At 30.4% G+C, this 14781-nt stretch overlaps 1 protein-coding gene across 1 annotated transcript in view; it reads right to left on the bottom strand.

Annotated features, from left to right (window-relative positions):
* Positions 1-14392, bottom strand: part of LOC142320807 (tripeptidyl-peptidase 2-like) — a gene marked incomplete at its 5' end in the record, with an annotated part of 50150 nt that extends 35758 nt beyond the window's left edge. The window contains 3 exons of the mRNA XM_075358786.1: positions 9337-9467; positions 12564-12702; positions 14281-14392. Coding sequence (XP_075214901.1) covers positions 9337-9467; positions 12564-12702; positions 14281-14392 — 382 coding nt within the window. The remainder of the gene's footprint in view (positions 1-9336; positions 9468-12563; positions 12703-14280) is intronic.
* Positions 14393-14781: the final 389 nt, after the last annotated feature.

Consider the following 14781-nt stretch of genomic DNA (forward strand, 5'->3'; position numbering starts at 1 on the left):
TATTTGCCTTTTATTTTTCAATAATTTTTTTTTTTTTTTTTTAAATCCCGTTTACATTTTATTTTCCCTTGTATTTTACCACAAATTCAACCAATGCAACATGGAAATAAGCAGACACAATGGCTCTATCATATCTTAAATACTATAATAGTTTTGAAAAAGCTAAACAGTAGAGGTTATGATTTCCTACTGCTTCTAGTGTATATGTTTTTACCAATTTTTATCTTTAAAAATAAAGACAAGAATATAGTTTAGATAAATAAACCATAAATAATATGAATAACCTACACAAACTAAGAAAAATTTGGCTAGAAGAATAAAAGGTCAACCAAAATTTGGAAAAGCTCAACAATTTCTATTTTCTTTTTTATAAAGAACTTCAACAAAGTTTCAAGTAGGGGGACTGAAATATACGGCATATCCATAAAGTAAGGGCCATCGGCTTATATTTAAATATTAGTGGGTCTGAAAATAGTTTCATGGATACAGGCTCATCTATCGGCTATTTACGAAGCCACTGCAGTTGTTTTGATTCAGTAGTCATTTGCCTGTCAGTGAGTGCAGATCACAATGTCCATGACAATTGTTTCTCCCACCAGTTGTGAAGTACACACTTGATTCGATTTTTGTGTGCAAAATGATCTTCAGCTACTGAAATTCATCGGGAGTTGTGCCTAGTGTATTGGACCTGCAGTAATGTGAAGGAAAGGTTAGACAATGGTGTCGAGACTTTAAAAATGGCCGCACAAATGTGTATGATGAAGAACGGAGTGACAAGCCCAATATTCAGACTGATGAAATCGTTGAACAAGTGAACTGAAAACTATGATGTGATCGGCAATTGATGATTAGTACTCTGGCTGATGAATTTCTGCATGTTGGACACACCTCTATCTACACAACTGTCACAGAATAGCTTGGATATCAAAAATTGTGTGCAAGGTACGTACCAAAAATGCTCATCGACCAACACAGAGCAAAAGAATGTGCAGTGGACGAACATTTTTGGACTGCTACCAACAAGATGGAGATAATTTGTTTTCCCACATTGTTACGGGTGAAGAGACGTGGATATCCTACACCAATGCAAAATCAAAACAGTCAATGCACTGGCGACATTCAAGTTCCCCAAAACCAAAAACATTTAAGTAATCTCCGTACTCAAGTTGAAAAATGTTGGCTACTGTTTTTTTGGGACAAAAAGGGCATCATATTGGTTGATTTCATAGAATGTGGATCAACAATTACAGCTGATGTGTACTGTGAATCGCTCACCAAACTGAGATATGTGATCCAAAATCAACGATGCGGGAAATTATTGTCTGGCATAATCCTCCACGACAATGCGCGTCCTCAAACCAGTGCCTTAAAGAAGAGTCAAGATTTTCGTTGGGAACTTTTTGACCACTCTCAATATAGTCCCAACCTTGCACCTAGCGACTACTTCCTCTTCTTGCATTTGAAAAATGCATTTGGAGGACAACGGTTTGAAAATGACAAGGAGCTCAATGTCATTGTCAACTGGTTCAATTCCCAAGCAGCGAAATTCTATGCACAGGGGTTAAAGAAGCTGGTGCAACGTTAAGAAAAATGCTTAGAACAGAATGGCAATTACGTGAAAAAGTGAAGTAGATATGTAGTAAACTAAAGTCCTTTCCTCACAAGTTAATTTTTCTTAATGACTAAATGGCTCTTACTTTATGAATATGCTTTGTACTTACCAATTCAAAACAAAAAAGGTAAAGATGTGTACTAAACCATATGAAATGTATTTTGAATATTAACACTGTACTCTGTAGTTTCAAACATATATCTTACAGACTTCAAAGATTAATTTAAGGGCTTTCCAAACAATTTTTTCAGATTATTACATGAATGTACGGATTATCATAAAAGTAACTAACTGTATTAAAAGAAATATTTTATTAGGCTTTTCTTATAATTAACTGAAAATAAATAAAATTAAAGAGATAAAATATGAAAGTTATGTAATAAACAAACACCACTCATGCAGTATACAAACACCATTATTCATGTATAAAATAAATTGCACCGATAGCATTTGACAAAATTAATTCTATTGCAACAGATGTGAAATACAGGGTCATTGAAAAAGGTTGCTGCAATAAATAAATTAGAAAAAATCATGTATCCCTGTGTAATTGAGAAAAATATCAGGATATCAAGTTTTTTTAAACATGACCAGCCGTGACCTTGAGCTGATGCAAACAACGGCACAATGGCTCTGTGCTGTCAGTCAGTGCAATGGCAACAGTTCAGCAGAAAGCACAGTGCATTTTGTGGTTTGCAGAGCATAAAGTTATAACTTTTCAATGGACTTTCCAGTATGACATATCATCCTCTGAAGAATTATCTAAACGGTAGTTACCGCAGGCTAAACAGGAAAAAGAAAGGCAACATGGAAATGAAACATTTCCGTGGACGGCTCAAAACAAGTGATGAAGCAGTTGAGCATACACATGAAAGTTGTTTAAGAGGCCCTAAAAAACCAATTTCTAGATAAAGTTTACAGTTAGGAATTCTAAAGACAACTATTCAAAATGTGTTGCACAAGTGTTTACATCTTCATTCTTAAAAAATTCAGCTTAAACATCAAATTAAACCTACAGATCATCCTAAACATGTTGAATTCACAAGTAAAAATGCTTAATTAATAACACTGATGATGATGAAACATTTTTAAAACATGTTATGTTTATGGATGAAGCGACTTTCCATATCAGTGGTTGTGTCAACCAGCATAATTATAGGATATATGGATCTCAGCAACCCAATGAAATTATTGAGTATGTCAGAGACTCCCAAAAAATAAACATTTGGTGCAATTTGATGTACAACTGTGTGACTGGCTCATTCTTTTTTCATGAGCCTACTATCACAGGGAATGTTTATTTAGAAATGCTACAGCTGTACATTTTCCTGCAAGTTGACCAAATTGAACAAGAACGTAATGTTGCTATAATGTTTCAACAAGATGGTGTGCCTCCACACTTTAGCCTAGGCGTTTGACGCACTCTCAATGAAAGATTCCCTAATTGTTGGATTGGTAGGGCCAGTCCTGTGTTTTGGCCTCTGAGAAGCGCATATTTGACACCCCTAGATTTTTTTCTATGAGGATATGTTAACCTTTTCAGATCATGTAGCCTTGGAACTGGGTATGTGCGGCATCAGTTTTAAAACGCTGTTACAAAATCATTTTATATGGGATCTAAGTCGGTTATTTTTTTTTATATTCACAAAGGAATCAGTTTTATTACACAATTTGAACGACATTTATACGATGTAAAATGTTTTATTTAGACTAGAAAGAATATGACCATTTTTTTCTCAGAAATGTGCTGGTGTGTGTGTGTGACTTGTATATTACAATTGCTATGAGGATTACGGATTTATTTATTATTTACAAAAATAGTTTATCTTACTAGCAACATATCGATGTATTGAAACACATAATAAATACGTCACTTTTACTTGAGGTCTATAAATATCTTTTCTGACAAATGATATCGGTAAATATGTAACACACATCGATTCGTAATGAATAAGAGTACACAGTAAAAATGGTTTTTTGTCAATCTGAATAGCCTTGACTGGTGGAGATTTTTATAAAACGTAGTTTTCTGAATCTATTTTCACTTATACTAACATGTTACTAATATGTGATTTATGACATGGGTTTTTCATCATATTTTGCCCAATTTTCACCCGATTTGCTTGAAAGAATTATTTTTAAAATCAGCAAACCATGTTTCATAAACACAAAGCAAAAAAAAAAAATTTTCGCTAATAAAAAACACGGTAGAAATGCACAAAAAAATTCTGCAATTAAATTATCGTAATTTTTGTACTGTTTCAATTTTTTTATTGTTAAAGGCATAAAAAATATCCAATCGTAACGGTTCTTTTTTGTCAGAATCTGTTAAATCTCTTTAATATACTGTAATTTTTTGAAATTTTTTCATAAGAGGGTAGCATAAGACTATGAAGGGAGGCAATCAGATACCAACAGTATTCGCGGAGCGCTAATCAACCGCGGATCATTGTGATGGGAAAAGGTTAAATACATTGTCTACAGTGAAAAGATCAGGGATGTACAACATTTAAGACAACAGATCACCGCTGCTATTGCCACAGTTATGCCTGTGACAAACCAGCAGACCTGGGCAGAAGTCAATTATCGGCTGAATGTTTGCACAGCAACCAACAGAGCTCATATTGAAACATTCTAAGGTATGTAAAGAAACTTTTTGAGTTTGTAAATTTAAGAAAAAAATACTTGTTTGATAAGCTCTAGTAGTTTCTGAAATACGATTTATTTAAATTGCTGCAAACCTTTTTGATGACGTATATAAAAGTAATGAAAGATATTACTATTACTTTTCTATTCTTACAGATACAATATCTTCACTTTTCTTGATAAAATCTGAATGCTTCCATAGCAACTATAACCCACCTTAACTGCATTTCTTCATAATAAAAATAGTTATGCAGATACTTTCACTGGTGTTCTAAGGCAAGAGATTGATATGGTAATAATGGTAGTACAAAATAATTTGATAAATAATTTGTTCAACCACTATTGTTTGATGCAAAGTTTCAATGTAAGGAATCCCAGTTTTTTACAAGGCCCTTTAATAAAGAATCTGTCAAACAGATTTATAAGTACATACATGTGCTTCATCACCAAAATTATCAAATTAACCAACGGAATCTCATTCACAAAACAAGGTAATTTCTACATAAATTGTCAAACCAAAGATTAAATTATTATTAATAATACCCCAACTTATTTCATTGAAGAACACTTACATTTACCTTGCAAAAAAAAATCACTTATCTGTACCATTGAAAGAAATCGGATTAGAGACCATGTTTGGAAAGTATAAATTAGATACCATAATCGGTCAAAGGCAAATTGACATCAACTGCTCCCAAAAATGACATACCATTCTCAGAATAACCAGATCCACTTGCAGCTTACCAGAGAAAGTGGTTTTCTATTGTTTTGTTCAATAAGCTAAGTATATTACTGATACATGTTACTATGTAAAGCCCATCAAAATAAAACTGATATTTACCCCCACAAGTAACATTTTTACTCTGTTTACCAACGGGACTGGTAGTGTAGTAAGTTCTTCGTAAAAGAGAAAGTGCATTATATACACTGTCACCAATCAAAAGAAGACATGATTTATTAGTAATTTAAAACCTTGGTTAAAGAAAAGCCAAGGCCCTCTAAAGTTTGTCTACTAATTTATATAAATATTTCCAAGTAGGGAACCAAAAGTGCCCAAAACAAAATGCTTTACACTTTTGAACCGGTACACTGAGCAAGAGTGTTATTTGGATATTTTTTTTAAGCAAGTGATGATATGTCACAATAAAACAATCTAAACAAGAGAACTAAGTATTAGTTTAACAATTAGTTTTTCAGTCAATCCTTTGGAAAATTAATATCAATAAAAGAATAATATATTTAATATGCAATTATCAGAGGTTGATAAAAAGTCCATAAATGAAGAAAAGGAATTCCTGATGCTTTATTAGAATAAAAAAAGGTTATGAACTAGCCATTAGATGAAACACTGGTAATAAATATCATAGGTCTTATTACATTTAGTGTGATTAAAACGTTTTTCTTTTGGAAGAAATGTCATTGATTCAATTGAAGAAATTCAACTGAGTCAATTCGTTTTAATGAAAATTTCACTTTAGGAAACAGATAGAAGTTGGCAGGGGCTAAATCAGGGGAATAGGAGGGTTGAAGAAGCACAGGAATTTGGCCAAAAATTCTGCTATTGGAAAGTACAGTGAGCTAGTGCATTGTGGTGGTTGAAGATCTAATGCTTGTTTTGCCGCAGTGCAGGCATTTTCTTTTCGCACAAATGCTGAACGACACTTTTATAGTATTTCTGGTAAACTGTCTGCTTCTTAGAAACAAATTTGTGATAAACATTGACTGCAGAATCGAAGAAGACCCCTAACATTATCTTCACATTTGAACAACTTTTTTATGCATTTTTTGGTCATAGCAAACTTGGATCCTTCGACTGCAGTGATTGTACCTTTGTTTCTGAGTTATATTGAGAAACTCATGACTTGTTGCCATGTAATTATCTTATTTAACAAATCTGGGTCATTTTCGACCTGATTAATCAATTCTTAGGGCAGTTCAACTCTGTGCTGTTTCTGCTGGTCTGATAAAAATTCAAAATGAATTTTGTGGACAATTGATGCATGTTCAAATCTTCAGTTGAAATTGACTGAACTGCATAGACTTAAATTTAGTTCATCAGCCATCTCCCTAATTCTAAGTCTATAGTCAGAGCACATTAAATTATGAATTTCCACAATGTTTTTGTTGGTTTTTGAAGTAAAAGGCCAACTAAACCGAGGGTCATCTTCAAATGGTTCATGGCCATCTTTGAATCTTTTGAACCAGATTAAAACATTTGGTCAGTTCAGAATTTATCCCCAAAAGCTGTTTTTAAGAGTTCATAAATCTCCAAATCTGATTTCCCAATTTTCAAATAAAATTTGTTGCAAACCCATCGTTCTGTTTTTTTATGCAATTTGTGAAATCAATTCACTGAGAACTGGAAACATGTCTTCACTGAACTAGGATGCCAATCTCTATTGAACAGAGATATTGTGGTGATCTTTTCATGATGATTTAAAGACAAAACAATTTCGCTGATGATACCTGTCTTAAAACTTTCCATCACACCTCATACACTAGCACATGGAAAAAACAAGCTTTTCTGATAACAATGCATATCCATGAACTACTTGATCAATTGTCCATCATCACTTACAGATATGATATCACTTCCCCATATGATTTGTTCATTCTCTTATAATCAAATAATTTATTTTTAATGATTCCTTTAATCTGTTAGTTAATAATAACTGAATATTTTCCCACAAAAATGTAATCAAAATTTACATTTACATAATACTATGAACACAGAGGGATGATGGACAAAGGTAAAAAACTCTTGACATATTAAGTGTTTACTGTGTACAATGTAAGATATGAAAATGTACAGGACAGACCAGAAGCAAGTATTGTGGAAACATGTGTAATTCAGTTTTACAGGCTTACATTTTAGGCTATATTCACTACTTTTCATTGTACTGCCAAAACAACATGCACCTTTTCTATAAACAATTTTACCTTGTGAAAATACAGTGTTACATAATTACCAGGAAAACAAATTATGACGTTAACTTTTGTAAAGGTGTTGGTGAACATTCATTTTTTATTCAATATAATTTTTTTTTTATAAAAGCAAAAAATGTTATCGACAATGTTGCAGATTTTACACAAATGAAATGTAAAGAAAGAACTAATAAATCAGTGAATTTATTTAAACCAATAACTGAGATATTTAATGAATATGAAAATAAAATTTGATTATACGTCTAAATTTTACTAATGACAAAAAAGCTTAAACTCTTAAAGCTATATATATAGAACAACTGAATAAATGGAATTACTGTAACTGCATAGAAAAAAAATTAGTCATAGTTATGAAAAAAAATTAATATTAACCTCATACCTCATCATTTCAATCATAATGACAAATCAAGCTTTTGGAGTCAAAAATCAATTTAAAAAAGCTAGTTTATTACCTGATTGTAAACATCTGCATGCAAATTAATCCTAACATCAAAAACATAGGAAATGTTTTTGTTTCTCTATATATTGTAGCTACACCCACTGACCACACTATGTAGTCAGAGTAATGTGAAATTACAGTCCTTTGATTTAGTAATTAGTGAGTATTAAATAGTGTTTTGTCAAAATTTATTCAGGGCATTGTTATTAATCACAGTTTTAAATTTTCTATAGCTTGTGCATGTGCAAGGATGCAATTTTCAAAGTTTTGGGAAAAACGCAAAGTTTTGGTTTTCTTTAACAGTAAACCAGAATAATACATAAATAGTTTTTAATTGTGATTTTGGTACAGCAAATGCTATTTAAAAGCAATTTAATGAAGCTGATTCCTTTTTTCCTAAAAGAAAAAAGTGTGATCAAAGAAAAAAACTTCTTCATAGGTTATTAAAAAGAAAAAGTAAAATTGACTTTACTGTGAGGAAATAAATCAAGAATTAGTAGCCAATGGAGAAAAATGTACATGTGACAACTATTCACTGCAGACTGCATGAACAGATCACCAAGCACCTAGAACGTAGCTCTTAATGCTGTAATGTACAAATAAGCTTATGTGATCCACACATCACTAATAACACGAAAGAAGGTGACTGCAAAGATAATGTTTTCCAATGAGTGACTATCAACCCTTATCCAACAATCCAAGGAAAAAAACATTTGAAGATATTTTACATTCTACAGGCCAATTCATTAGCACCAGAGGATGTTATATTGAAAAATGATGAATACATCATAATTCAGTGCACAAAGGTACAGAAACAAATCCAACAAGATTCAGCATTATGCTACACTCACAAAAAATAAAAACATATTTTAAAGAACAAAAAATTTTATATGCAATTGCAATTTATTGACCTCAGTAATTACATGATTAATCAAATATTTATTTTTAATAAAAGGATTCTGATCTAGCTCAGGTATTGTTTTGACGTTTTTTAATTTACCTTTAATGTTTTTTGATGACTTAAAGTATACCTAGATGTTTAACAACTTTCTTTATACTTCCCTTTTCACTTGCTCAACATAAAATAATTCACACTTACTTTATATTAGTACGTAGCCACCTATAAACCTCATAACTAATCAGAATATTAAGATTTTAAAAATTACTACGGTTCCAATTATTTTCACAATGAGCTAAGATGACAAACACTTTTAACTAAGCAAGACATAAACTTTGGCTCAAGTTTAAGAATAACAGATGATAAAGTCAAGATCCCAAATTGCAAAAGATTTGCTGAACATCATTTAGAATATATTATTTCAAAATTGTTTGAAATATATTTTTATCAAAATATATTATCTTACAGACAGAAAATAAAAAGTTACAGGAGGACAACTGAATGATATTACTCTGAGAAATTCACAGGGAACAAACTTGCAAGTTTTTGAAACTCAACCAATAAACCAGCCTGAAAAGAGTTTTTCCCAGCAATAGACTGTATACAGAAGCGACAGATCTTTTTTTATAAACAGTTAAAACAAAAGAATATGTAGGTTATACTTAAAAGTAGTGTTTTATGATGTTTAATAAGATATTCAAATTCATTTTTTTTTTTAAATTAAGAGCTATTGATACCCAACATTTTACAAAAACAAAAATCAGTAAACATAAGAAAAGCAAAAATACAGCTAACCTATTATGTTGTGTGCATTGATGAATGGAGGGCTGCTAATAGTACTAAGGGCAGGTCCATGATTACCAGCAGAAGCTACCCAAACAGTACCGTATTTATCAATTACTTCATTCATCAGTTCTCCCAGTCTCCTGTAAATAAGAAATTAACCAGTTACTGAAAAAAAATACTTGTCCAATAATGATTACATTCTTTTAGCTTGGTACAGTTAAAGCAAACTAGCAGTTATAACAAACTTTATCTTAAATAAACTATTGTTCTGTTTTGTATATGTCTAAATCTAATTCATTAATTCTCAGTAAAATTTTTGAGTAAATGGTACAAAAATCCTTATCTTAAGTATTAATGAAATTAAGCAACTATAGTGGACTTACAATACAGAAATGAAATATTCTTAGTTGCAGTAAATATTGGCTAAGAAACATAAAAAAAGCGCAATAACAACTTTGTTACAAGATTAAAAAAAAAAAATTCAATTCAGCTGAATTTTCTTACTATTAATAATAAGCCTTTCTTAAATTAAAGCCTTTAAAAATTAAAAACCTAATTAATGCTTTTATTAAGACAAAAAATTTAAATTGTTTTCCTAAAAAAAAAAGAAAATTAATAAATATTTATATATTCCACCAACAGTTAAGTTTTAATGAAATGCAAATTTTTAAAGTTGAATTTGAATAAAAAAATTGGAAATGTTCTATTTTTTACTTGTTTTAGAGGTCTAGAAAAAAAATTTACACGTAATAAAAAAAAAAATGTTCTTGTGACACTGAATTACACATTTTCACTTCATATTTTGCATTATCAATGATCACATTAATTTTAAAGCTTATAAATCAACACCGTCATTTTGGATTCAAGGAATCTTGCGTTAACTTTTGGAAAATGTAGATAAAATGGATGGAGTATATTAGTTCTTCAAATCAATAGATTCTATTTGTATATATTGGATCAGAAGTCATATTTTTGCTCAAATCACAATTATACTTTACAGCTAGTGAAAGATTAAAGAGAGGTTACCACAGGCAGATGAATAACAATGACTTCAAAAAATGACTAATGGACAAAATTTTTCTAATTCTTCCACTGAATTTGAACATAATGATGGATAACACTCACTTACCATGTAGGTGGATGTCAAGCCACCTTCAAAATCAACAGTAAAATAGACAATAAATGATAGGCACTTACAGTGATAGACATGGATCCATGTATAAGAAAATGGAAATAGTTTCCCGGTTTGGGGTGCACCGGCTTTATTGGATAAATTGGATTTCTCAACTGAAGTGAAACACCAATTAAGTGATCCAAAATCATCAGCTGGCTGAATGAAAAATTGCAAATGACATTTGGAATTAGTGATAGTTCTGTATACATGATTTTATAATGCAATTTAGCTATGTATATAGAACAACCACAAAATGTGTGGCAAATGCCCCTTCACTTGAACAAAAAGAAATTAATATTGACATATGTAGGGCAAAATGGAGTGAAGCAGCAATGATGATCCTAATTTAACACCATGATAACTGGTGTTGAATTTTGGATGTATGGGTTTGGCCCAGAAACCAACGTTAAGTTGTTCCGGAGGATGTTCCCAAGATCTAGGTAAAAGTAATAATAGTTTTTTTTTTTTATTACTGGGGTTGTGCATCACTAATGCACACCAGAAGCCAACTTTCAACAAACAGTACTATCTAGAGGTTCAGCGCAAAACTAAACCTGTAGTATCACACAAGTTACAATTGCATCATGATGACATACCCAGCATTTGTCATATCTGATCTAGGATTTCTTGGTCAGGGAGAGAGTTCCTTAGATCTCCAGGCTCCTTACTAACCAGATTTCTGAAAGGCTCCCTATGATTTCTGAATGTTCTACACACTCACAAAATCACAGATAATACCATTTGTCAGCCGGCAGGATATAGTGATGAACTTAACAGAAGGCTAGTAACAATTCCAAAAGAGGACCACAAAAGATGTTTTCAGCAAGTAAAGTGTTTGTAGTCATAAGGGGACTACATCAAAGAGGACTAGGATTGGAGATGCAATAAGAAAGATATGAAGAGGCAATAACAGAAGAAAAAAAATAAGTTGTTAAACTGGCATAGTCTGAAATCAAGCATCATGAACAGTCACGTAATATATTAGTTAATGGAATTTGTAGGGACTGGTTAATGAAGCCATGAACTAAACACAGGAATTATGGCAAGGATTTATTCAATATGTAATATCACTGGAAAAGAATTACTGGCATAAAAACTATATAATAAAACGTACAATGGATAGTTTTCCAATTGTTTGGGAAGGTGAAGGTGATCTTGGTAATAGTTCCAATTTTAACAAAGAGGATAATTTTGATTATGATTTATCTGTGCCATTAAAGTTGAAGGCTGATAAATAACTTTACAATGCAACTAACATGCAGCAAATAAGTAAAGTATTTTTATTTTTATGAACAATGAAAAATTATTTATTTGTGTTTTAAAGATTTAAATGATAAATCACAAGCACTTGGATAATATTTTTATTTATCTATTTATTTTTAAATAATATCAGCTGATGTGGATTGTGTTTTACAACAAATAGTTGTTAAAATCATCAAACAAAATATTCAACAAAAAAAATAATCAAAATTGTAAAAATACATATGCAGCCAAGTTAATAATAGCTTCCAGAGAAGTATGGATAGGCTAAGTTCCAAGGCTACTTTTGTTCCTCTTGGACATCATATTTCAATTGAAAATTTTATTGATATTAGTCTATTTAAGTTTCTTTTATGTTGAAATTTAAATCTTCCTCATGGATTTAAAATTTAAAATTAATTTTTAAATTTTATTAACTAAATACAACCAAAACAAGTTAACTACTGACATAAGTTGACTACTGACTAATAATTAGAGAAGCTATTAAAAAACATTCTGTGATTAAAAAGGATGCTATTCAAAATTTACTAGAAATTAAATTATACAGCATTAATATACAAATGAAGAAACTTTTACAATGTTTATTTTTTTTTTTAGTATCAAACTATGCTAATGAACAAATACCTCAACATAAAAAAAAATCATAAATAATACTTTCTTCCCGAAGGAAAAGTAACAAGTTGCAGAGAATAAAGAAATGTTTAAAGTAATTTAACAATAAAGGTTTTATTCATGAGAATTAATTTAGTATTATTATTTTTAACTGTAAAATAAACAATAATAATAATAATAATTATATTACCCTGAATTAGAAAAATTTGACAGTTCTCCATAACTCATGTTGATGACATGTATTTTATTTTGGGAATGATTTTTCATCAAATGAATCATGGCTCTAACAACTGCTGTTCCAGTCTCCATTGTGTCCAAACGATTATCACCTGAAAAAATGTAACAAATTAAAAAGCCAGTTTTTAATACAAAAAAAAATAATAATCTACACCAACTCAATCAAATTATATAAGCAAAAAAAATCCTGTGATAACAAATTGAAGTCACAAAGCCTTCATTACAGAAATTGGCAAATTCTTTATAAAATAATTATAATGAAAATACAAAACTAAGAAATAAGATTAATGTTCACATCTACAATCTATACATTATTCATAAATACATAAAATTTCTATTTGTTAACTTTATAAGTAGATATAATCAACACAGCGTGAAAATAATTGAGTTATAAACTGAAGAGAACTCTTTTGTCTTCCAATTAATTTTACTTGAAATATTCATTCTAATCAATATTTTTCAATCTTAATAAAGAATGCATATTAAACAAAGTCTTGAAGAAGTAAGTGCTATTTTCAGATACAAAGTTGAAATTGATTTCTATAGTATAAAGAGTATAGAATAGTATAGTACATAGTTTTAGTAGTCCTATAAAAAGACCTTAAAATGAACATGCATTTGTGTTTTTTGAAAGTGAATGTGATGTGACCTCCTACTTACAGTTCAATACCACATGCTAATATCATCTAAGCACAAATGAGGAGAATGGTGTATAGGAGTCTTGAACATTTTACCACATCACTGTTCATACTGACTAGTGATCTTTGATTTTATTCAGGGCTACAGATAGTGCTGATTTTTAGCTACCATTGTTACTATCATTACTTTTTTAATTATAATTCTGTCTAGCTCCTGTTATTCAATAGAGGATATTGTTACAAAATCCACTATAGGTGGTAAACAAACATAGCTGAAAAGGTAAAGAATACGGTTTAAACAAAAAAAATTACACACATTTTTTATTAACAATTTTAAAGGTTTGCCGACTAAAATCTTTGATGGTACGCTTAAAATTATGGCTAGTGAGGTGGAAATAATCCGTAAGTTTTAAAAGTAAGACAATAATTGCATTCTACAAAATTTGTTAATAAATAATACTTGTTAAATACATATGGAGAAAAATAATACAGATCGGTTCAAAAAGAACAAAGGAATGACTGAAAAATTATAGAAATACACTCAAGGACATTCATAAAGTCGTGTTAGTTACATTAGTAATTTTTACTCTAATGTTATAGCTATCTGCACTCTGCATACCTAACAGAACATTCTAATTTTGTTGTCTTAAGTTAATGAATCTGTATTTGGTTACAGGATCTGTCTACAACTATATTGTCTTTACATTACAAATAGAATCTAAGATGACTACTGTTATAACTACTAGATATGGTAGAGTCGGTTGGGGTACTGCATTCAACATTCAACTGCAAAATAAATAACAGATTTTTTCATGTAACATTTTTTTGTTATTAGCATTTTAGATTAACTAGGCAATACGAAATAAAACCATTTTGCTATCTTACAATATTTGATCATAATTCTATATGAAAAATATTAATTCGCTTATTACCAAAGTAATAATTTATTCCAGTACAGACTGCTCACTTTAAAATTGTTAAATATAATAATAAAATAAAAGAAGGAAATGGATGTTCAGACATTTTACTCACCAATACACAATGATACTATTTGTGCCCCAGGAGCAACACCATTTTTTTCAGGTAGATCTGGAAAATTTGCGGCTGCTATTGCTGCTACATGTGTTCCATGGCTAGCTGAAAAGAAAAACAAATTTTTTCATTTTAAATTTAAGATTTTTGAAAACATTTTCTGTAAAAGGGAACTTCATATTAACCTGGGAACAGGTAGATAGTTGCATTCTCCTTATGAAACGATATCTTAAAACCACCTCAAATGTTTCACAAAGAAGCAACTTAGAAGATTAAAGTAAAACTAAAACTTATAAGATTAAAATTCCTAGGCTATATTTAATAAATCAGTTTTCAAATATCTAAAATTTAACAATATTTGGTGAAGTAACACCTTGCAAAGGTAGATCCATGCTGTTAGAATTTGGTTACTGAAAATTAAAGTTAATGCCACTTATAAATTAAAATAAAATTGTAAACACACACCTAACTATAGAAAAAATACATAGAAAATAGTAATGT

This window comes from Lycorma delicatula, chromosome 3, assembly GCF_047948215.1.
Source record: "Lycorma delicatula isolate Av1 chromosome 3, ASM4794821v1, whole genome shotgun sequence".
NCBI classification, from domain to species: Eukaryota; Metazoa; Arthropoda; class Insecta; order Hemiptera; family Fulgoridae; genus Lycorma; species Lycorma delicatula.